This window comes from Cuculus canorus, chromosome 1, assembly GCF_017976375.1.
Source record: "Cuculus canorus isolate bCucCan1 chromosome 1, bCucCan1.pri, whole genome shotgun sequence".
Classification (NCBI taxonomy): Eukaryota; Metazoa; Chordata; class Aves; order Cuculiformes; family Cuculidae; genus Cuculus; species Cuculus canorus.
This window is the reverse complement of record NC_071401.1, coordinates 93,032,692-93,056,934: the sequence shown is the minus strand read 5'-3', so window position 1 is coordinate 93,056,934 and position 24,243 is coordinate 93,032,692. Positions and strand designations below refer to the sequence as shown.

Sequence of the window (24,243 nt, the reverse complement as noted above, 5' to 3'; positions counted from 1 at the left end):
CTAAAGCTTACTCCAGAGCTCTCCTACACTTAGAAAATAACAACTATGTCAGAAATACCATGTAAATACAGGAATTTACCACCTTTGGTGAAAAATCACTATTTGATTTCCCGTACCATAATGGATTGGTGGTGTGCAGAGAAGACAGTTTTGATGCTAGAAATTGTTCACAAGTACTATTCATCCTGATATAACTCTTACCAAAAATAGCTGGCAGATCTAAGCAGGGAACAGCCTGCCTTGGGTTTAGTTTGCTGAGGGAAAAAAAGCAACAGCTAACATTGCCAAAGCTCTTACTTTTTAGATCTTTAGGCACAAAGAAGACCAAAGACAAACGTTTTTTAGTTCCTAGAAACACTTACTTCTTGAACAGTAACCCAATACGACACCTTGAAGTTGTTCAAGGCCAGATTGGATAAGGCTTTGAGCAACACGATCTAGTGGAAGATGTCCCTTCCCACGGCAGGGGGGTTGAAAGTAGATGATCTTCAAGATCCCTTCCAACCCAAACCATTCTCTGATTCTATGATTTTAAAAATGTGCTTGTGCTTCTTAATAGATTACCTAGCTAAAGCTCAAAGGGTTGCATTTTGTTGGGTGGTTTGGGGTCTTTTTTTTGTTTTTTTAAATGAGGATGAAGGCTTTCAGTTGTATAACTCACAAACTAGAAATCAAATCATCTAACTAACTTTCCTAGACAAAGCTTATTGTACAACCCTCACGATCCTCTGCTTCCCTTTGTAGTTTTGCCTAGCTGTGGTCATTGTCTTCCCTGCCATTGCAAGGTGTCCTCACTGTTAAGACCCAGGCAAGTAAGTAGAGAGGGTTCACATGGTGGACACGAAACAGTTGTAGCCTGGGGGAAAAGAAAGTTAATTTCATCTGATGAGTACATCCAAAGGCTGCTTTTGGACCTGTTCTCATTTTTCAGTTCTTTGACTTGTAGAGAAGGCCTAAGAGGCTTTTTCTTTTGGATGCCTGGAGCACTACCTGAAATTTTCAGGCTGATGGCTCATTTATTAGATGGCAGGATTTGGATGTCCAAAAGGGATTAAATCACTCAAGACGTTAAGCATAGGAAGGGTGTCTCAGCATGTGGCTTGCTGCCTTCCTCCTTCCCCTCCCCAGGGCAAGAACCACCTTTCCAAAAGCTCTTTCATTTCATGGAAACCAGTGCAAAATATAATACTGCATCCTGTATTTGTGACATCTTTCATATGGAGGATTTATTTTAACTGGCATAGCTGTTCTCTGTGTAGCAAAAGCCATGTCTGCAGTCAACTAAGAAAAAAAAAAAGTGTTCTTGTATCAGTGTGATGTAGTAATTTTCAAGATGCTTATAAGAGAAGCCTTCACCTCAGGCTAGAAATCATAAAAGGTGTTTGATCCTCTGACATAAAACTGCAGCAGCAGATAGCTGACTTCTGTGCTACGTCATTCACCCCAATACAGCATATAGCTTTTGGAACCCTGTTTAACACCACAGCCAGTTTTCCACTTTTCAGTAAACTGTTTTGCTACCACAGGCTTGCATTACTACAGGTCAGAAGTCGTACAGAAGCCTGATACCATTACAACTAAATATATTTGATTTCCATTTCGAAAGTACATTGAACTTGTTGACTACTTCAGGTATTGCTCTAGGCACACTTGATGCTGGTGTGCTATTGAAAACACCCTGTCTCACACCTAGAGAAGAGAGGCAGCTACACATTGCTTACATTGCTTCAGGCAGCATGAGATGCAATATCAAAATAGGGTGTGACTGCCTTTAGGCTAAACTTCCTTATTTAATCAATTTCCACAAGTCAGAGTGATTTAATCAGACCCAGTCACTAAAGACATCCAGCATTCCCAGACACCCAGCTCTCTTCCTCTGGGCTTGTTCATGGACTTGAAATACGGAAAGTAAAGTAATCTCTTGGATCATCCTTTTGAGTTGTTTTTCTTTTGCTTTGAGTAGGATTTTTTGTGAGGTTTGTGTTTTTTGGGGCAGGTGAGGTGAAGACTGTTTAAAATCAGATTCTCAGAGCACACCAGACACTGAATCCAGCAACTGCTTCCAAAAAAATCCAGGCAAACAGATATAAACCGCTACTAAGGACAAGTATTTGGTAAAAAAAGGAAAAAAAAAAATTTATTTGATGTAATGTTTATATGCAAGATAATTGCATTTCAGTACCAAAAGAGAAAACAAGACTAGTAGAGTCATTTCATTCAAAAGATTTATCCTTCTTAACGAAAGTGACTTGGTATGGCTTTTTGATCCTCTGTACTATGATTATAAAAATTATTTTCAAAATCCTAGTTGAGGTGGCACTCTGTTATTAATTACATTTTGCTAAAAGCATACAAGCAGATACATAAAGGAGAGCTCTAAGAAATTAAAAGCCAAATTTAATAAACGAGGTAGTTCACCTGGTTAGGCAGAAATGCAGATTTGGGTTTCTTTGTATAAAACATCCATTCTCTGTACATGCATCTGCAATTGGAGGTCTATTGCTTGCAACACAGCCTCACTGAAAAGCTTTGCCCTGTGCCTTTCACAGCAGGGAGAGTTCAAAAGTCAAAGTTGATGTCCACAGCCAGGAACATCACCATCAGGACACTCCACTCACTGCTTCCTGCTAAAGCTCCAGAGCATCCCTCTCTGTAGCCCGCATTCAGTGATGGCAGGTCTTGCCCTTTTTGGATTTAGGGCAGCTTAAGGCAGAATGGCACTTAATTACTGACCGGTTTCACTTCAAGCAATCTGACTTGGATGACTGCTGTGTTGAGATCCTGAGGGTATTTAACTACTTGAATATACAGTATCTTTTTCCTCTGCCTCTACTGTAGTGCATTAAAGCTTCCCTTCATATATACTAAAAACCATTCACTTCTTTTTAAATTGCCAGCCAGCAGCTCAGAGATTCAACACTCCAGTTACTCAACATTAAATTTAAAACACTACTAAACCGATTGTCTCAGCATCCTACTACAAAAATCTTAAGTTAAATTTTGATTAAAATTGCCACTATAAGCCTGCACCTGATTATCAAGTGAAAGTTACTCAACTAAACAGAGACATTTCAGCAAGCAATTGACAGAAAAACTTTCTGCCAGCCAACACCACAAGAAAGGTGCTCATTGTGATAATCCTTCACTGATTAAGATCAGTCACTGTAGCCAGCACAGAACCGAGTGTGCAATCCTTCATGTTGTTTTTAAAAAGAAAACTCAAAGAGAAAAAAAAAAAAAAATTGCAAAGTGAATAAATATCCCAGGCACCAATGGCTTCATGTATTCTTGTTCTCAGAAACATCAATCAGCAGAGACAGACAGTGTTGTCATCTGTTTGCCTGTTTGAAAAACAAAATAAAACAAAAAACAAAGGTTCAAGATCTGCTCACAGACTTGGTTATCTTACCAATAACTTGGATGCTTCTCAACAGAATAGCTCCATTAGCAGACAAATCACATTTATCTATTTTTATAAACAAAGTCATATTCCAGGATTTAGTACATTCAAAATTATTAAAAACAGCCAAATAATTTTACCTGCATGTTTTTATAAATCCAATCTGTAAACACAGTCATATTCCCATACACACCAGGTCTATTGGGACTAGCACAGCCAGTTCCCCAGCTGGTATCTCCAACCAGCCACCACACGGAGTTTTTGTTAGTTACCAAAGGACCTCCACTGTCACCCTGCACAAAACACAAGCATATCATTAGTGACCTGGCCACCAGGAAAGACATAATCCATTTAACTTCAGGAGTACAGATTAGGTTTCAAAAAAAGTTAATCACCATTCTAAGGCAGTCACTGAAACAAAATGTGACAGCAATTGCAGTATTACATGATGACTGCTTGCAAGAGGCATGAAAATTGTTTGCCCAAAGCACTAAATGAGATGGGCATTATTGACTTTCTTGTTCACAAGCATAACTCTAGGGCATCACCATGATTATGAAGAGCATTCTTTCACTTTCAAGTACCAGACAACAACACATCCTTGAAGCATTAAAAAGGACTCTGGGTATTTAGCAAGAACTTGGCACTGGCAGCAACTCAGAAGATGAAATAAAAGCTTTCCCTTTTAAAGGGATACACCACAAAAGGAACTAAGAAACCAACTAAAATGTTGCTCTTTTTGTTCTTTTTTTTCAGTGGGATCAGTTTGTAATTAATAGATGATTAAAAAAGCCTAATAGTAAGGACATAAAAATAATCAGATCATTTTTAGGTGTTGATTAGGAATAATTACCTGACAGGAATCAATTCCTCCTCCTAGATACCCAGCACAGATCATTGTAGGCAAAATCATGCCATTGTAGACATAGACAGAATTACATCTAGAACGTTCTATTAATGGCACCATAACGTAATTCAAGTTATTCGATGTTTTACCTAAAATTGAAATACACACAAGAATACACATACAAAGACAAAATTAGAATAAGCATCATATTATATTGCTATTACATATCCCAGCAGCTAACACTGTTCAAGATGAATTTAACTTACTAGAAACATCAGGATGATAAGGTGTACGGGTCCATCACACTGAGACAACCATGACATTAAACCTCCCTTCCAAGAGGTAAGTGAGTTACCCTGCTTTACTGTCAGTGAACTGTAAAGCAAGAGAACATGGCATCTCCCTGCCTACTCCAGCCCCAAATCGAATGTCACATGCAGGGCTATTAAAAGCACATGAAGTCTGCAGACGGCAAAAAGGATCTCCCCACAGTTTCATGCACAAGCAGCCAGCAATTCCTATACTCAGGAACCGGCTTCCCCAACTCCTCCCTCCCCACATATTACTTTCTCATATTGAAAGAAACCTTCCCTCCCTTTCCTCCTCACTTCTTACAAATTTATTTGCATCACACTATTTTAGCTCCAGGTGGTGGAAAGGACGCGGTCCTGCCCTTTCCCATATCCACAGAGGACTGGCTTGGCATACAGCTACCCTTGTAACATGACAGGGTATACAGGCACCGAAGTGGCCCTATGAGCAGGGGTACAGAATTGTTTCCTGTGTATTTTTAGCCCCCAATACTGACTTGAAGCTCCATTGCTTTCCACTGAATGCAACACATCACAACCTGCTTTGAGACAGAATGCCCTGTGCAAATATTAGGGGCTGTAAAATAGGTGAAAAAAATAGCATATCAACAGATCACACTCAAACTGCCCAAGCAGCCCAGGTAACAGTTGTTTGTGGACTGAAGAGGACTAGTATACATAGAAGACCAAAATATTCCAGAGACACTCTTACCTCCTTGGTACTCTGCTCCCCACCCAGATATCCAGCACTGCTGATTAAGTTGGAACATCATCCCTGGATTAGGCAGACAAACTGGCCGTATAGTATCTACAAAACAAATATAGTAACATCTGTAACCCCAGATGTCCAGACATAATTAAAAATAAATGCATATGAAATATCTCAGCATGATTACCACTTAAATCCATACACACCATGCATTTTCTCTGTACTTTACCTACTGTGCTGAGAAGCAATACTGTGCAACACAAGCAGCAGCAGACATCTTACCAGCTGCCTTGTGGCAGATGGCTACCTAATCTTCACCTCAAAGCGAGGAACAAGCACAGTTAATGGTTCTAGCTCATCAGGCTAACTAGAAAAATTAACATCAACTCTTCTGAACAGGACAAAGAAGAAAAACCTCTGACAACTACCTCTCTGCATTCCCTTTGCAAAACCCTGCTGAAAATAATCAAAATGCCAGGATTCAATGCCTGTATACAAGAAGTGTGAAACACAAAACCAGACAACCCTACTTTCAGCAGCATAAGAACCCCCTCCAGACTACTTCTAGTAGCATTAAGCTGATGCACTGAAATATAACACAAAGGACCTGTACAGAGTGCCTGTACACATAAAGCACTAAGTTGAAATAATCCTTTCTCTGCTAGTTTTCACTGCTTGCTTACAAACAACTGACATCTACTTTTAAGAATGGAATTTCTTGTAACATTTGGGTTTGATTTGTTGAGCTTTTTTGTTTGGTTGGTCTTTTCCCCAGTTATTTGACAGAACTTGGTTTAGGGTTTAGTCATTTGCTCCCCACCACTACATCCTGTGTCTGCACATATAGGAGTTACAATATTTAAGTACTGTCCAGCATTCTGGGGTAAAAGTACATTATTGAGATGAAACCAAACTCCCTTACTAGATCTAAATAAACCCTACTCAGAAAATCAGAGGGTGGGCCCTCTGTCTCTCCCTCTACCCTGTCTCTAAGGTGTCTTTACAGGAAGAACACAAAGTGTGGGTAAGTATCTACAAAGATTTCTTGAACTTAAACTTTAAAAGATGTGCTTACTGCCATTGGATTTTTACCTTAAGAAGAACAGAATACATACCCGTAAAAGTCAGTGGTGTCTCTAATTTCATTAGGGCAATGTCATTGTCTTTAGAATCTGTATCATAATCTGGATGGGAAATTATCTGCTGCACTCTGTACCCATCTCGTAAAAACATTTCATTCTGGTTCAAAATCCCAGCATAAACTCTCCAGCTGTATGGGTCCGAAAATCGTCTACAGAAAAAAGAAAGGTTAGAAGGTTTGCCTCTCTGGTTACGAGTTGTGGATTATGACTTTCAAAAAATTGTCTTTCAAAATGGTGGTCAAATGCATGTGTGAGCAAGAACACACGCCCATCTGACTACCATTTCTAAGAAGAAGGTAAACAAACTGCAAGACATCTGACTTTGGGAAAGCTTGACTCCAATTTCATAACTGTATCAAAAAGTCTTTGAAATGGGTTAAGCATCACTCTCTATCCCCTTAGTCACTCATCACAGCAAATTCTAGCCTGAGACTGCAACACTGAAGCCTATTGATTTCCATGGCAGAGGGATCAAGAAGTTAATTTTGAGGTTTCACATGCCAGCAGTATCACTTGTGTGTACTATCCAAAGCACACAAAGGCAGCAGAAGCCAGAATTAATAAAAATATGATCTAGTTAAAGAATTTCACTATCTTGAAAGTGCTGGAGGGGCAGGGGAAAGTGTTTGGTTTTGAGTTTTGGTGGCATTTTTAAAATGTTAAGCATGCTCACTAGATGTGATTTAAGTAGTTTCTTGTGGGAAGTTTTCTATTCAGTATTTGCAAACCATGCTGGAACGCAAGTGTTAAAACTGCCCTCCATGAGAACTGCCAATTCAGTAGTGCTTGCAGGTTGTTCGCCCTCAAAAAAAAAAGAAAAAAAAAAGAAAACCAAGACTGAAAACCAGTTTTGCACCAGCTACAGCTTGTTTGCCATTCCTAAAGCTACATACTACAGAGTTCAAATCAGAAAAAAAAAAAAAAAGGGATAAGATCTCCACATAAACACTTGCATTCCTTTCTCAAGGCTAAGGACAAAAGTTATTTTTCCTTGGCTTAGCCTGAGACTGTGATCCAGCCAACCAACCATTAAAATGTTATTGCTTCATGAGTTTTCCCTCCAAAAGAAATGGCCACCTTTTAAACATATTCTGCCAACGCGAGGTATCACAATTCTCACCTATCCTTCATGTGTTAAAAATATACAAAGCACCATCTACTTTTCTTGTTAATGTCTACATAAAGTGTTCCTCAGTTAAGTACAAATCTACTTTTAATATTGACTTGGGCTTTACTACCTTGTATATGACGACATAAGGAAATAAATGGTACAGGCATCTTTAAATTGATTATATCTACCGTTGTGCAATATTTGAGGGTTTGGTACAATTTTTTTCCTCTTTGTTTTTTTCTCAAAGTGTAATTCAACATCTTCATGATAGCCTTGAATTTACCTCTTGCTATGAGTGTGTATCTCTGCCTGTCAACTTAATTTCCATCTTTAACAAGTAAAATCAGATTTTCTTATTGCAGAAAGCAAACAGATGATCTCCAGCTGACCTCCTCCAGGACAAGTTTTCTCTTAATATTTGAAAACCATATTGTTACATAGCTAAAATAACGTATCTAGCACCTGCATTCAATACAGGGCAGGGGGAAAATGGTATTTAATTCAGTTTTAAAGCAGAAAATTGGAAGACTTTAGTAAATTTGCGCATGTCAGTCTGAAGCAACAAAAATTGCCATTCGAGAGATGAATGAGCGAGCCAGTCACCTCTGCTGCCCACATGAGACTCACCCTTCCACACAGTGTGCCGCCGTCACTATCCACTGCCGGGTGATGATGGAGCCCCCGCAGACATGGATGCCCTGTACATGGAGGCTGACCTGCCATGGCCACTGCCCCAGCACTGCCTCGCTGCCACCCACGATTCTGCTCATAATGTTTAGGTTTCTAGAAGATAGGCCACAGTCTAAGGAGTCAATCACACACATACTGGTGTTAGTTAATGAGGGAGATTGTCTGGGAGATGATTCTGCAGCTTAGGCTTTGCTAGCAGAGGGGAGCTCAGACAACATCTGACCTCTGCACTGTTGTCTTTGATATGCTGCAGTCTGAGCCCCTGCCCTATATGCCAAGATCTTGAAGCTCCTGTAGCCTAGACCCCTTTCACATTGCAAATATAAAGCTACACATTTGGTAATTGCTGCTCTCGATTCACCAACCACCATAAACCAGTGGTTCATTACACTTCCGAGTGTGGTACTCAAGCATCTCTGGTGAGCCACACAAACACATGCCTTTGTTTTGTGCAACAAAACAGTCAACAGCCAGAAGCTACCTCATGACAGCCATCACCGTCAGGAACACACCACCCACCCTATCACCCCACGTCAGAGAGCAGATGCACCATACATGTTCCACCATGGCAGCTAGGCAAGTGCTACAGAGCATTGCTGCAGGCAAGTCATTTAAAGGAACAGTGGTATCAAAGACAAAAGCAACTGGGGATCTAACATGTCTTGTCTCCTTTCCCACCCTGCTCCTTAAACTGCACCATTTGAAACTTGGGAACAACAGTTAAATCATCTGCCCATTAAAAGACGGCAATTATTTATACACATTCAAAAATATTTTCCAGGCAGAGCATTTCAAAGAATGAACAAGCTCAGAGCTTGAGAAACGCTGTCACTTACCTATGCAGCGCAGAGAAACCACTTTTCCTGATGCACAAGAATCACTGTAATAGGAAAAAAGCAAACAAACGGGATTTCAGGCACGCAGTGAAGCAAATGGTGGACCAAGTTCACTGCTGGGTATGTAGCTGCTGCCTACCCTTTCCAGCTACGTACCCTGCCTTCAACCTCCTCTTCCTGCTGAGGGTTCCCTCCTTTCTCTCTCAAGCTAATCTACCAGCACCCATCTGTCCTCCACCACTTCTTGTATTCACCAAAACTGTCATGTGGAAGACTGCAGCCTCCAGTATAAAAGGTTTGTAAGCCTACTGAGGAACAAGATGAAGAGCAGCATGAGAAAAAAGTTGAGCTGATTGATGAAGTAGTTGAAGAACCACCTAAACAAGGGAGCCACAGGAGCTATGCCGGTAGAGCAGTCTACTGGTTTAGAAACTAGACAATTCAGAGTTATTTAATGAGAATAAAAATAATACTTTCCACAGTGGAAGATGCATTTTCCATGCTGTGTGTTGATGTGACTGAAAAAAGCTGTACTAGCTGCTGTGAATGCGTAGCTCATAGCTATTGTGACTATACAGAAACACCTGTGGATGGTCAAAGAGCCTTAGAAAACTATCTTTGACATGGCAACCTTCTAGACAGCAGAGTGAACAGGACAGGACATCTTCTTTTAAAAGAGAAGAGAAAGGATGGGAAAATGACAGCTGTTTTTAAACAGAAGGAAGAGCAGTTGCTGCAATCAGATTAAAGACACAGTCTCTTTCCCTCTAACAATCCCTGTTGAAAGATGTGCTTACATTACGCTACATGCAGAAAGCTATACTTTTTACAACAGCTAAAAAGATCCTCGATAAAAGGAAAGAAGTTTGTACTAAACAAAGATACCTGCTATACAGCTTTTTGTACAGGTCTATATCCCCAGCACTTGTGTTCAGCTTCATGTAGCTTTTAAAGCTGCCTTCAGTTGTTACTCCTTGACTGTAGTAATACGTATCTCTGCCAAACAGAAAGTCCATTATGAAATCCAGTAGTTTCACTTTTCAAACAAGGAATAAACTGTGCCAAGATAGTTTATGATATGAACAACATTTTTAAAATTATTAGTTTTTTAATTAAATGCCAGTGTTGAAATACAGTGCCAGAGTCTCAGATTCATTAAACATTTGTCAAGCCTCATTTCCCATCAAACAGTTACTAGATTAAAATAATACGCATACATAGTAGGAATCTTCAGCCTCATGAAACAGAACATGAGGAAGAGATGGCTTTGCTGGTACATTTACACAGCATAGCAGAGTTCAGGTCCAATAAGTCGTGACAGTCACATTTCTGTGGGACAACGAGAGTAGCAAGTGCTGCTGTTCCACCAAGATTTCTAGCTGAAAACCACCTCTGTGTAGTTGCTGCTGGGCTGTCTTACTGGACCTGGAACTACTAGGGTCACTGCTGGTTCAGAGACCGTAATTTAGAGCAGGATGACACAGCGTGGGCACACGCAAGTTCTACCTGCGTGGGCAATAAATTCACTCCATTATTGCATGCATACCAAAAGACAGCATTTGCCAACTGTATCAAAGAGAGGCAAAATCAAGCATTTCAACGGCAGAAAAACTTAGGCTATGGCATTATGTGGCGAGAACACGGGCAGCACTCTGGACCACGATCTTCTATACAACCTGGTGTTACCTATGTCCTCAGAAAGATCAAGGCAGGTTGATGACAGGTTAAGTCAGACTGGATGTTACTGAGAAATTACGATGATCTGAATAAAGCTCGGGAAGACAGTTGTGAGCAAACGTATTGGATACAAGTGACCCCAATGAATAACCACTGCATGCATGCCAGACCATCACCTCTTGCAGCAACATTGCATTTCAATTCTTTAACAGCTACCATCATTAAAATCAGACCCACCTGGGTTCACAAAAACTAGATTGCCAACTGTTTTTTGTTTCAGATATGCATTCTTAAAAATGGCGAGGGAAAGTTTAACCTTTCTACGTACATGCAAAAGCTGACAAAAGGTAGACTTACACATTGTAGCCCATATCTTTACATGCAATCTTCCCATAATTGTCATTCCAGTCATCTTGACAAACAGGATACCAGGACTTGCTGACAGGTGAATAAACTTGCAGGATAAAGTCTGGTCCAAATAGTCTAACTGCCAGAAAAGGAAGAAGGGAAAAAAAAAGAAACCAAGAACACCACATGCTATATTAGTGTTCTTTCTCTATTTAGAAGTATCGTTACCTGTAACATTAGCTTGTATATATGAACTGGTGTTAATTTAATGATGCCTTCTACTCAAATTCTGAGTAAATATCAAGCAGACAGAAACACTGCAATGATTTAATTCTTATGTGTAAGACAATTTAAAAGAACTACCAGTTTAAAAATGCAAGTGCACAAGATAGTGTTCATCTTTTCATTTCATCTTTTGTGCTCAAAACTCTTTCACGTTCTACCAAAAAAAAAAGTTTACAATAGTCCATCTTCTTATCTTTTATCTAAGCAACCACATATTTCTAAATATATTACATAGAGTGTATAGATGAAATATATTGTACTATTCTGTATATCTTAATACACCAATTTTCTTCGGAGAAGTACTTGCAGAGCAAGAATGCAATAAGCAAAAATTAGTTCTGTCATTCCATGCCCAATTTTGTATTTATTTTCACAAGAAATTAATATAAAACAGTTTGAGCAAAAGGACAGATTGAGCAAGCTTCTCCAAGAATGCATTATATAACCAAATGGAGAGGAACACCTTCAGAGCATATACCAGTAAATGAGCATATACCTTGCATAAGGAGTGGGCATAATGGAAAGTTCCCACAGAGAGAGTAAGAGCACAGCTGGAGCTTTTCAGAGTGGCACTGGCACAACACAGGTGTTAGAAGCAACCACACCTTTGGAAAGGACAAATCAATGATGCTTCCACTTTCAGGTCTGCATTAAAGTTTCCCTTGGCATCTTCTCAGCTGGAAACACTGATCAGATCTGGCTATCTTACACAAAGGACTTATGAAGTAGTTGAAGCATTATTGGGAAAACAAGGAATGCAAAATATGTGGAAAAAGACAAGCCAGACTGAAGAAAACTAGGTTTGCGTTGATACCTGAAGTTCTACTAAGAAGCCATCACCAACTATTCATTCCAGAGATAATGCTACATTCAGTTTTGCAAAAACTTCCAATTCAAAGTTAAGCTAGCTCTAACTCCTAAACCAGTGCTTTTATTTCAGATTTTCAATCAGACTGGAAGCAAACTGAGTACCTACATATAGGCTTCAAAGTGCTCAAACATCCTAAACCAATTTAGAGATATAACTTGGGCTACAATGGCCCTCCTGTAACTCAGGCAAGCTTTGGACGAGGCAATTTGCTGAATAACTCCTGCAGTTGGCTGAAGGTCCCCTCCTTGACTGTCAACACTCACCACACCGGGTTTCATCCTCCCCTTTGGGGCAGTGGCTCACTCCATCACACCACTTCGAGGGTGGCATGCACACTCCTGAAGATCCACACTCTATTAAGGAGCCAAGACAGCGATTCTCTACTGCAGGGAGAGCACAACAGAGCTGTTAGGCTGAACATCAGCTTGGCCTCAGGTGACTACTGTCAGCTTTCATCTTAAGGAGTATTCCATTTTGATAGAGCAAAACATCAAAGAGCTCTTAAACTCAGAGATGTGAGGAGACTTAGCCTGACACAACAGAAGATGTATTGCTCTGTCCTTTACAGCCTTTGTCAGGTTAAGTCACTGGTGCAGCTAATTGGATTTTTGTCCACTGCCTCCCCTGAGTAAGCAAGCACCATTAAGTTGCCTAAAAGGAGTCAGCTTTACACCGAGGAAGGATAACACTTATAAACAGAAAAGGAGGAAGAAAGTGATTACTCCAATTACATCCTTTTGCTGCCATTTAAAATAAGATTACATTCTCACCCTGTATACCTCAGTAAGTAAAAAAGCCCTTAAGAACGCTTAGTGTCGTCCTAATAGTTAAATTAACTCCCTTCTCTCTTCCTTTCTTTCCCTGCAAAGAACAAAAAGGAGAGGCTCCTAAAAACAGCAAACTGTTTTTCAGTTTCCTTTGAAAAGTGGCTTTCATTGAAAGGGAAACTAAGACAGGATAAGACAAACTTCACCTAAGGCAATCAGAGCTCAATTCACCCTGGTTGGGGATGACTTCTAAGGCAAACCTGTCATCTGTGGTATGGCTTACTGTGGTGAGGCAGGCTGGGCTCACACAACATTAGAACACTTTCACAGTAAAACCCTCACAGAAACAAATAAGTGGACATGAATTACTTCTACCCCAACAGAGATCCCATTTTACCAAAATAAAATATATCTTGACCGTTTACAGTCTTGCAGTTAAGGTATACAAATTCACTTCAGTCTTCTTCCTTCATTTGAAATTAAATGAAGTTAAGATTTGGAACAGTTCCATTTCAGAGAGATTGCACAGCTGTGACTTCCCTAATGAAATGCGTGGCAGAATGTGTTGGCCATGCAGAGTCACATTCCAGCTATCCCCCGGTGCAAAAACTCGTGCAAGAGGTCAAACCACTAAGAGCTACAACACTGCAGAGTTGTATTGCACCAGCTTTTGCCACACAGATTGGAGATTTCCAGAGAACTCAGCTGAAAAAGCCACCCCAGAAGAATCAAAAAGCTGATGACATCACTTAACATAAAAAATATATTTAGCATAATTCATTAAAGAGAAAACCACAAATCAAACTTAGTCATCAGGAAGCAATATTAGTTCATCTCTCACAAGACAGGTAACAAAGACTTTCCTGTCCTTAATTCAGCATAAAACGGAAGATAAGAATGTATATTTCCAACTTTAAAAATTTAATATATTCTGAAAGAAAATAAAATAACCAAAAAATCTTACCAAAATACCAGATGAAGAAAGCAGCAATTGCACAACAAATGACTAGTAAAATGGATAATATGATGATTATGATTTTCTTTACATCTAAAATTAAAGCAAGGAGAAAAAGAGAAATTAGGCTCACAAATAAGGCAATTTCCAGCCACCAGCAATATTTTCTTGACATTAAAAGCAGACTTTTTGTGCCAGCCAGACTTCTCTCCATTCCACCACCCTTCCTCCAAATCATCCAGGTTCCCGTGCAGTTACACTAGTCTCTCAGCCACCCATTATTTCTTCATCCATGGGGATGTGGCTCCTTCAATACAGGAGATGGAAGGGAAAATCCCTTTTATTTTTCATCTTACTTAGAAGACTAAGTCTAAAACTGGAAGAAATCTCTACAAAACTCACTTGATGCACATGTTGTCCCAGATGAACGTGCAACTGGCCTGCTTGACTGATGGGTAACAACACTTGGGACATAGCTTGGCACTGATGGAACACTTGTTGAGAAGGACGGATATGGGTTAGCACCTACTGGCTGCCTGGCGGCATAGATGTTTTCTGGCTGAAAGCCATGATTTTCATAGTATGGCGGTGCACTCTAAATGACAATGTTCAAGAGAAGGAAACAGGAGAAAATTAAAAACAAGAGGCAAGACTGCAATTATGATAAAGTTTCAGATACCACTTACATTCAGAACTCCACCAAGTAATTCTGCCAACGCAGAAATACACTATGCATGTATACACATATTAGTGACTCCAATTTACAGGAAGAAAGAGATTTACAGTACACACCCAATACCTCACACTTTGAATAAAAAAATAACAGTATGAGGGTAGAAGGCATATGAAGTGATCAGTTTTCCGACCCAAAGTAACTCAGACTACTAAAGATCGTTGAGCCCAGCCTTCCAGCTGGCCACACAAACCATTGCAATATAACATGTAATGGGGCAGAAATAAGCAGCAAGGACAGTTTTAGGCAGTTACGTCACCAAAAGAAATGCTGACAAGCAACAGCCTTTGTGAGCAGTTGTCCAGGTCTAGGATAAACGCTCATTCCCCATTTTGTCCTACTATCAACATTACATACACCTAAGCTACTTCTGAAATGCACTGGCCTACATGGAATATGTCCCTTGGAAGAACCTTCAGAACTAGTTAAAAGCCATTTCTATCCAAAATAAGCTTTAAAAGCATAAATGTCTCCCAGGAGTATCTGAGAACTTGAAATGATAGTTAATTCAAGCCTCTCACACCTGCCTCACAATATATCTTTCTCTTTTTGAAGAAAAGAAAACACAACAAATACTCCATATTTTAAAAGATTTGTTAAGCAGAACATTACTCAATAGGCTGCTACTTGTAAAGAAATAAAACCTCATTAAAAAAATCAGAGAGGAATATTTTGAATATTTTGAATATTTTGTTTACTTACTGCAATAGAGGTCATCTTTCCTTTGTCAGCAATACCAAAAATTTTCAAGTATTAGGAAATAAAGCATGAACCTATATACTAAAAAACAGAAAACAATCACAACCCGAAGCTTTATCCGCCTTTCTTGTTGGATATTCCCTTGGAAAAGTGCCAAATCTGGGGAAAAAAAATACGGAAGTATTTCAAGGGAGGGTACAAATTAAGGTGCAGCACGAAATCGGATCTCAATCGCCTCTCAATACAACCTTGAGAATTATACAGTGGCAACTATTCATTAACACGAGTGCCACACAAACCACGAAGATTAAGTTAGTGCTCACTCTCACTGACAGAATGAGAGTTAAAATATATCCTGGCAACAACCCACATGGTGTCAGTACCAAGTTCAGGTCCTCCTGCCTCTCTCAACACTTACTCATGTATCACTCTGAGGTTTGTAACACAGAAGCAAGAACACCAACAGAGCATCAGGAAATACAAATTCAACTAACTTATTTTATAACATCATAGCTAGGAGCCCCATAAGCCACATCTTTTTGACTCTTCTGCACTGCAAACAGTTGCTTCTTTGGTTGTATGCTGTAGCCACCACACCAAAAACAAGGAGAGAAGCATGGCAGGAAAATAACATGCCACACCAATATGAAGTTTTTCAAAAGAATAGAAGAAAGAAGCTACATCCACTGTTTCAAGCATATAGCAGTTTATTTTAAAGTTAAACATTAACATTAAGTAAAACCACAGATTAGCAAAGACACAAGAAACAAAATGTTTGCTGCCGCAGTTCTAGAATAGACAGTTAAATACCTCCACAAGCAAACATTTTAAGAAATAATTTAATCTATGGAGTCTTCTCATCACATTACATCAAAAAAGCTGAGGAAATGCCTCAGTTATGCACTGAGAAATAGCTTTCTCCAGCTTGCAAAGCAGTACCCTGCACACAGGCACACTGCCACGGCCTCTGATGTAAACAGCAGTTATATCGAGGCAGAGCATAATTAGGCCCTAGGTATAAGTTTATCTTTCAGAACCCATACCTAGTTGTTATCTCACCAAAACTGAACTGCAAATGTCATTGATGATTTCAAGAGCAGCTTGGCACCTTGAGTGTGCCAGTACTTTTTGACAGCTTAGGAAGGATGATTCTGGTATTTGCTTATTAGTGCTGGCAAAAAAAAAAAAGTTAATAACAACGCACTGTTGAACTCTTATTTGCATGGCAAACAGGGGAAAAACAAGTCTTACTCCTACTTACAGTAAGTCCATCAGATTGATGACTAAGGCTTCAGGACTTCTGCTTTATGTCGCATCCATTCTTACCAACCTCTTCACAACCAAGTCAGGAAGTGTAATTCTGCCCAGACTTAGAGGACAAGTACCAAGTCGCAGGAAGATATTTTTGTTCCTTGTCCTCTGAAAATGAAAGGGAAAACAAAATATTTGGAAGCTTAGTGATAGTAGACAGAAGAATACTGGGTGGTGATTCTGAGGTAAGCCAACAGATACTATGACCAAAGAAAAACCCAAATATTTTTTACATTACAGTTTGTAAGGTTTTGCCAATTGGCAGAAGACAGTCAACTTCATTCATTTTTTGTTATTATTTTTTAAAATGAATTGAGGAAAAAAGAACTGTTTCTTAACTGGCTTTCAATCATCACTCCCTATTTAGTTCTTGTTAATCTATTTCTCATCCAACTTCTGATTAACAACAGTTATCCATTATCAAACCACAAAACACAGGGAAGACATAGGTACATACAGTGTTCCATGGTATTACACATGGATATTTGCCAGGGTATTAAAAACAGATCAAACAAATCCACTGGGCTCCTGACAGTTCGCAAATATTTCAAGTAAATATTTATGTGCAACATCCAATAATGATATAATTTAGTTTTCTTAAATATGCATCACTGCCACACTTCAACATATTTTACAAATATATCAAGGGTACTGCAACATTCACAGATGAAGAAGCTGCACCATGGAGAAACAAACTGATCTGTCAAACGCTCCCCATCCCAACAACGAGAGAGCTAGAAGAGATTGGTCTGTCTTATCTCAGTCCAATACTTTGCCCTTTAACTCACCTCACACATCAGACAGATTTAGAAAGATCACACATAAAAGTATCATAAACCGACTCTAGTGCAGAAGAGCATAGTGCAAACATACAACTGTCTTTCCTCTCACTGCCAGTCATTCCTCCTGATGTCTGCTGAATTATAATGGCACCTTACTGAGTATATCTGAAGAAATAAACTTCAAAGAGTCCTTTTGAGTGAGCTGGTGGAGTTAAAGTGTACAGAGATCCCCAGGCAAGGAAATAGCGACGGAGATCACCAAGCTCCAGCAGGCTTGAAGGAACAAGAAACAGGGACCTGGGAGCCAGAGCTTTGCAGGCTGGCTTGCCAGCACCTTCTAGCTTTAGAAAAAGTATATCCAAGTAATGAATGGGACCCATCACTCATACGTAGTCAAGACCCTGAATTTCAAAAACTTCAGTTTACTCCAATGTGGAGCAGAACCAGCATTTGGACCTTCAGCAACACAGAAGGTGCAAAATCAAGACTGCTTTTGTTTCATAAGTCTGAAAGTAAAGAAATGATGCTACTGTTTCTAATGACGGGCAACAACAGTATAAAACCTAAAGCCATCCAACACAGTGTACTGATGAATTCACTGAAATGTACTGCCTCACAGCTTGCAGCTGTTACTTGAAATATACTAGCTTCTGCTCATATAGACCTTAGGAGTCTCATAATTGAATTCTGTCGTGGGTCATTAATATTAAAAAAATGCATCATTTTTCCAATAAAAGTTGTCAGAATGAAAACAAACAAAATACAATGATAAAAACTGAAAATATTACATTCAAAACAAATTTAATTTGACAGGTTTTTTAGGTTTTCTGCGGATTTCTGAAAATCAAATCTTTATATTTAAGTAAAAGTGGCAGGTTTCTAGTTCATTTGATAACATACCACTTAACTGCTAGACCTTTTCCCTACCACAGTGACAGCTGCTCTCTCCCTTGGACAGGAAAAACACTGAGCAGAGTCATGCTGCTCAACTGTAAGTGGTCGTCACCACTACATCCTAAGTCCCTCACCTGGCTACGGCTCCATAAAAGTGAGCTTACACTTTTACCTCCTTACCAGCAGCATCAAGTCATGTTTATACTGCACATGTCCTTTGCTAACCAGAAGTCAACACCTCCAAAAGACAACAGAAAGAGGGAAAGGCAAAGAAACCCTGAAGATTTAACTACGATTTTATTAATGAAACTAGACTTGCTGGCTTTTACCATAAAACTCTATGCAAGAAATAATAATGATACTTCCTTATCACACGTCATGATTTAATTATTTCTTAAGAGCAGTATCATGCGTTGGAGGTGTACAGTTCCATAAGTATCACTAGCTATATTAGTTTCCACAAGCTTTTATATAGACATTATTTTATGTTGTTGCCATGCCTAGACTCATAAGTTAATAGATGGAATAGTTACCTTCAGATATCCCAAGACAAACAAGGAAGAAGGGAGAGGACAGAACAGTTAAAAGCCACATGCATTAAATTCAAGTTCAGCTTCTAAATAACAGAAGCCTAAACACATCCAAACAGCCTATATGAACAATGACCAACATTAACACAGCGCCACATACAAAAAATCAGTAGTTCCTTTTATCCAGATAATGAAATTACAGCATGTGCAAATGAACAAATTGGCAAAACTCATAAAGATAGCAAAAGAGTGACTCCAGTGTAAAGCTCAACTGCAAAGAAGGAGCAAGCCAAAAAATTGTGGCTTTTATTGACGGCACTGCAAAGGAAGTACGCTTTTATATTTTTATTCCTAACCATTGTATGACCACCTAGAAGTTTCAGTAGTGTAATCTTAAATGCAATATAACCATAAAACAAAGGTGGGGAGGAAAGCAATGAGAGGAAATAAAAAACATAAAAGAAAAAACAAGCAAAGAGGTGATTCACCTACATGATCTTTTCACATACTGTGCAATTCCTGCCTCTGCTACTTGCAAAAGAGAAAAAAAAGACGATCAAGATCTCCTTGTTTAACAAGCAACACTAGAAAATATCATGACTTAAAAATGAGGTCTAGAAAGACTAAAAAAATATCCAATTACATAGGGAAAAAAAAAGGAAAGTAAATAGATAAGGACTTTCAACTAACTTCATTATCAAGATTTCCGTAATACTTCTTCAGGAAGTAGTATTGAATATTATTATTGTGATGTTGGAAAAAAGTGAGTGTAACCTATACCACAGGATAAAATTTACCCTCTGGAAGGGGTCCAAAGACAAATCGACAAGCAACTGAATGTCTCAGCAACTGAATGAATCATAACAGGTCCTTCCAATGTCCTGGCATTTCAGTTAAACCCTTTCAATAGCGGTCAGCTCTACTCCATGTGCCTATGCAGCAACATGACGTATCTTGCACAGAACTATATAAGACTATGTAAATATTTGTATGAAAGGCTGCCACAAATTGAGCCTTGGCATTCTTAGATCTCCTAAGAAATAGCTTAGAAGCTATTCTAGATTAGCTCCCAAAAATATCCTTAAGCTGTAGAACTACTTATCAACAAGCATCAACAAGTGCCTCTTCATAAGCACTACCAGCAATTCAAACATAGTCCACAGCAGTATTCCCAAGGCCAGCAATCCAAGATTACTACTAGTTCCAAGTGCCAAAAAATGAACAAAAAAAAGGCATTAAAAACCTCTGAGCACAGCAGTCTCATTTTAAACAATTTTAAGACCCTTTATTCATACTATGAAAAATTGCCTGTCTTCTCCGAAAACAAACGTTACCATGAAACTCAGACCACTACAACTACATCACACACCTTTCTTAGGAAAGGTGTGATAGGGAAGGAGGCTGAAAAGCTGTTGCCTAGTTAAGTGGATGATCAGTGGCAGAAGACTGCAAAAAAAAAAAAAAAAAAGAAAACCCAAAACCAAACAAAAAAACCCATTTCTGAAACAGAAAGAGCTCAGAAGAACTAGATTTGCCAGCATGATGGTAGGAGATGGACCTATTGGTCAGGCTACAACTGCAGAGGTAGACATTGCCCACGGCACCCATGAGCCCAGGCACCCAGATGACTGTGTTGCTAGAGGATGCAGCAACAACCAGGCCGGCATTTGGGCCCTTTCTTCCCCTACGCTACACCCCTGGTTCTGCCTCTGCCCCTCTTCTTCCATGACAGAAGTAAATTAAATTCCCACAGTAAAATTCAAGCCTCCCTCTACAGCACTGAGAGTCTGGCAGAGAAAAAACAGCTCTCAAGAATACTTGTTTACCGTATTCAATTTGTAAATTAATATTGTGTGAATAGAACACCGGTAGGTCACGCTCTGCAGAAAAAAAAAGAAAAAAAAAAAAACCTAGCAAAGTTAACAAATCAGGCTTATTTAGCTATTTCTCCAGGTCAGCTGCTTTCAACCTGTGAACTACAGATCTTGAGCTGTAAACCACTTCCAAGGGGTATATGGCAGATAAGAAAGAAAAGAAAGCCTGCTAGCAGGAGGTTTTCATTTACTCCATGGGGAGACTCGAATTGTCAGAGACAGGTTTACGGATCCACATATCAAAAAACATGGGGAAGTACTGATGTAGTAACATGGACACAGCTGAGCTACCAACACAGTACTGGTATCAGTACTGGATCAGTCTTTGGCTGATACAGACCGTACAAATAGGAGGAAGAGCCCGTATGCCCAGGAGTGGCAACTCCTAAATATTTTCACTAGCATCCTAGAATACCGTTCTGCTTTGTTTTTCCACCAACAGGAACACAGCTTCAACTTATTTCCATTTTCAAGCTAGACTAACCATGACAGGTTTGTCCTAGGCTGACTTCCCTATATGCCAGTATAATTTTTAACAGTATAAAAATGAAAGGAAAATGGGAAAAAAAAGACATGCTAAGTCCTACTTTGACGTCAACTTTTGCCTTTGTCCACCTGTCTTTTGGCTTTACATTTACACTGATACCTGTGGGTAGCAGCCACAACCTCAATCATTTCCCAGTTCCATTGACCTGTGACACACGCAAAATGTCCATCTCTTCCCCCACTTAACACTGCCTTAGTTGATGCAAATGACCTTTCAGGGGTGAAGCCTCTTTCATTGTTCTCTCTAAAGCGCTGAAGTCATTAACGTCACTCTACCCGGCACAAACAGGGACATTTAGGACAATGGCGCCATGGGAGAACGGCCTCTCAAATTCAGTGACATCCACCCACCCACCCACCCAGAAACCCGAGGTGAAGTTCGAAGTCCAAGTGAGCTACGATCGCCAGTAGAGGCACCTGAGAGGAGGTGAGGGGTGGGGTTGGTTTCGGCATTCGAAGCTCTGGCCTCTAAACCTCCATGGTGGGTCTCCCGTGGGAAGACTTGGCAACAAAGTTTCTCTTCTGAAATTACTGGAGCAGTCGGAACACCCGTAGCCACAAAATGAGCCTTCTCGCAATAAATCAAAACAGCGGCGACTGTAATACACAACGAAGAGGCCCAGAACTAACCGGCGCTCTAGTTTATTGTTCTTTATGAGCAACTACTAACTCCGTGACCTTGAAAAAAAACTAAACCAAAGCTGCCTAACCTCGCAGCATCTCGTTTTCCTCCACCACCCCGGCAAAAAACTGGATAACCCCCACCTGCAGAGGTGCGAGGTGGGACGGCGTTGGCGTGCCCGGAGCAGCACTCACCTCGCCGCCGGTACCTCGTGGGATCGCGTTATTCCCATCTATTATTCCCCAGTTCACCTTTTCTGCGCTGCTTTAGCCCCCGATTCGCCTTCCCCATCTCCCCGCGGGGGAATCACCTGGCCTTGCAGAAAGGGGACAAGCGGGTGAAGCTGAGGGAAGCACCGCCGAAAGAGGCCACCTTAAGTGTCCCTTCGATTGTATCAGCCGGCGCCTCTCGGCAGACGCCGCCTGGGCTGCCACCAGCCCCGGGCATCGCTCCGACCCCCAGCCCAGCGGGACCCCGGCCGCTAACCCCGCCGGACGGGGACTTGTAGATACCTCTGGAGTCCCCAAAGAAGAGCCGAAGTGCCTTTATCAAAAGCCCAAATCCGCAGGCGGAATTCGAAACGCCCGGGACACCACCCCCACCTCCGTCCTCCCGCGGGAGCCGCGGCTCCGGGCGCCCAGCGCCGCGCTTACCTGGAGCGGAGCCGGGAGCGGGATGGGACGGGATGGAACGCGGCTCACCGAGCCGGGAGCAGCCGCTGCGGCCGCCAGGGAGGAGTTTAGCCGGCGAGGGGAGCGGCGGGGAAGGGGCAGGTGCCGCCAGGTGGATGCGCAGCCCGGCCCCTTCCTCCCACTGCCGCCGGGGAGGAGGGCGCTGCACCTCTTCCCCCTTCCCCGTAACCCTTCTCCTCCACCTCCTCCTCCTCCACCTCCCACGGGCGTTTGCAAACCAAACAAGCTGGAGGCAAGCCAAAGGAGCCCCCAGGAAAGGGCACCCCGAGCGTTAACACCTTTCCGGGTGCGCAGGTCCCGCCCGCGGGCGGAGATGCCGCGACTCCTCCGGGCGGTCCCGTCCCAAGGTTTGCGTTTGCTGCCCCTTCCAAGTGTGCCTTTTTTTCGAACTTAAACAACAGTCTTCTTTAACCTCCGTTTCAGGGTGTTGCAAGGAAATAAGAAGCCACAACGCTTCCCTAAACAGGGCAGGTGAGGAGCTGATAAAGGTTGCTGCTAAATACACAGCCCAGGGAAATTACTTCCTTTCTTTTGCTAGTTAGGGGCATTCTGAAAAAAATAACAAACCACAATCTCAGTTGTGTTGCTTATAACGCTGAGGTGACTGGTAGTAGCTCTCCTGTAAAGCACATCTACAAATGAGTGAGGTTTTTCTCTGCTAAAGCTGAGCCCCACTACAAAAAAAAAAAAAAAAAAAAAAAAAAAAAAAAAAAAAAGGTGAACTTACATTCCAAAATCTCAGAGTACAACTGGAAAAGTGAATAAATTTCACTCACTTCTCATAATAGTTTGAAATCGGGTACAGTATTGCTGCATGCTACACTTAACATCTCTGTACTAAGACTATAGATAAGTAAAGTACACAAGATTGGCATGACAAGTGTTTGAGTTTTAATTGTGTTTTCAAATGCAATCATACACTATATCAAGTGTACCAAGAAGCCAAAATCATACCTTCAGTATTTTTCCAGCTCTATGTATTTTTTCAAAGACAGCTACGTATCTTCAGAGCCTTTAGTACGAAAACAGAAGGAGCATTGGTTGGAACATCTTTAAACATTATATTGGGCTTTTTGGCTGAACCTTTTTGTAGTGCTATTTCTGCTCACGCTCTCCCCCAAAGGAATCAGTGAGGTTCGGTAATTTTCCAGTGTGGGTTCAGTTGAAGGAATCAGATCTCAAATTTCATGTGAAGTAAAACGTAAGATCGTCCCAAGTCACAACCAAAACACACTGCATTGTCACCTCTGTGGTTCTCTAAAGCTTCTGCCTGCATGGCATGTCTCTACCTTTAATATACAGCAACTCTGTCAATGCTCTTCAGAGCTTAGAGATATTTCAGATTTAAAGCAGAGCACCTGGTTACAAGGTTTCCCTGTTAAGTTTCCTTACCAAGACAAAGATAAACGACCCTGCAAATTTTAGTTTAGTATCATGACCACAAGGAGAGATCCCTCAAGATCTGTTCTGCTCTATAGGAGTACCTGAACATTCCTCTGTTTTGGAAATTTGCATATTTTTAGTCTTAAAGTTGTTTGGAGGCTACATACTCCCATACTGATTATCTCTGGTTCCTCTCTCAAGACAAAGCTTACTTAGTTTTAGGATACC

At 40.7% G+C, this 24,243-nt stretch overlaps 1 protein-coding gene across 1 annotated transcript; it reads right to left on the bottom strand.

The window, feature by feature from the left end:
• Positions 1 to 2,133: 2,133 nt before the first annotated feature.
• TMPRSS2 (transmembrane serine protease 2) lies at positions 2,134 to 22,811 on the bottom strand. The gene is made up of 15 exons (XM_054056029.1): positions 22,594 to 22,811; positions 16,643 to 16,800; positions 15,385 to 15,540; positions 14,352 to 14,544; positions 13,959 to 14,042; positions 12,491 to 12,610; positions 11,081 to 11,210; positions 9,932 to 10,042; positions 9,047 to 9,090; positions 8,148 to 8,322; positions 6,383 to 6,558; positions 5,271 to 5,366; positions 4,254 to 4,396; positions 3,541 to 3,693; positions 2,134 to 3,341 (listed from the first exon to the last, which is right to left on the bottom strand). The coding sequence occupies exons 3-15, from the start codon at positions 15,397 to 15,399 to the stop codon at positions 3,330 to 3,332; spliced, it is 1,452 nt and encodes a 483-aa protein (XP_053912004.1). The 5' UTR covers positions 15,400 to 15,540; positions 16,643 to 16,800; positions 22,594 to 22,811; the 3' UTR covers positions 2,134 to 3,329.
• Positions 22,812 to 24,243: the final 1,432 nt, after the last annotated feature.

Bases quoted from the DNA above. Each gene is read 5' to 3' on its own strand.
- TMPRSS2 (XM_054056029.1), bottom strand. The intron at 11,211-12,490 runs GTGAGTGTTGAC...CTTTTCTGGCAG, and splicing joins GGAGGATGAAACCCGGTGTG to TTAGACTATTTGGACCAGAC. The intron at 5,367-6,382 runs GTATGTATTCTG...TTTGTTTTGTAG, and splicing joins GACACCACTGACTTTTACGG to ATACTATACGGCCAGTTTGT.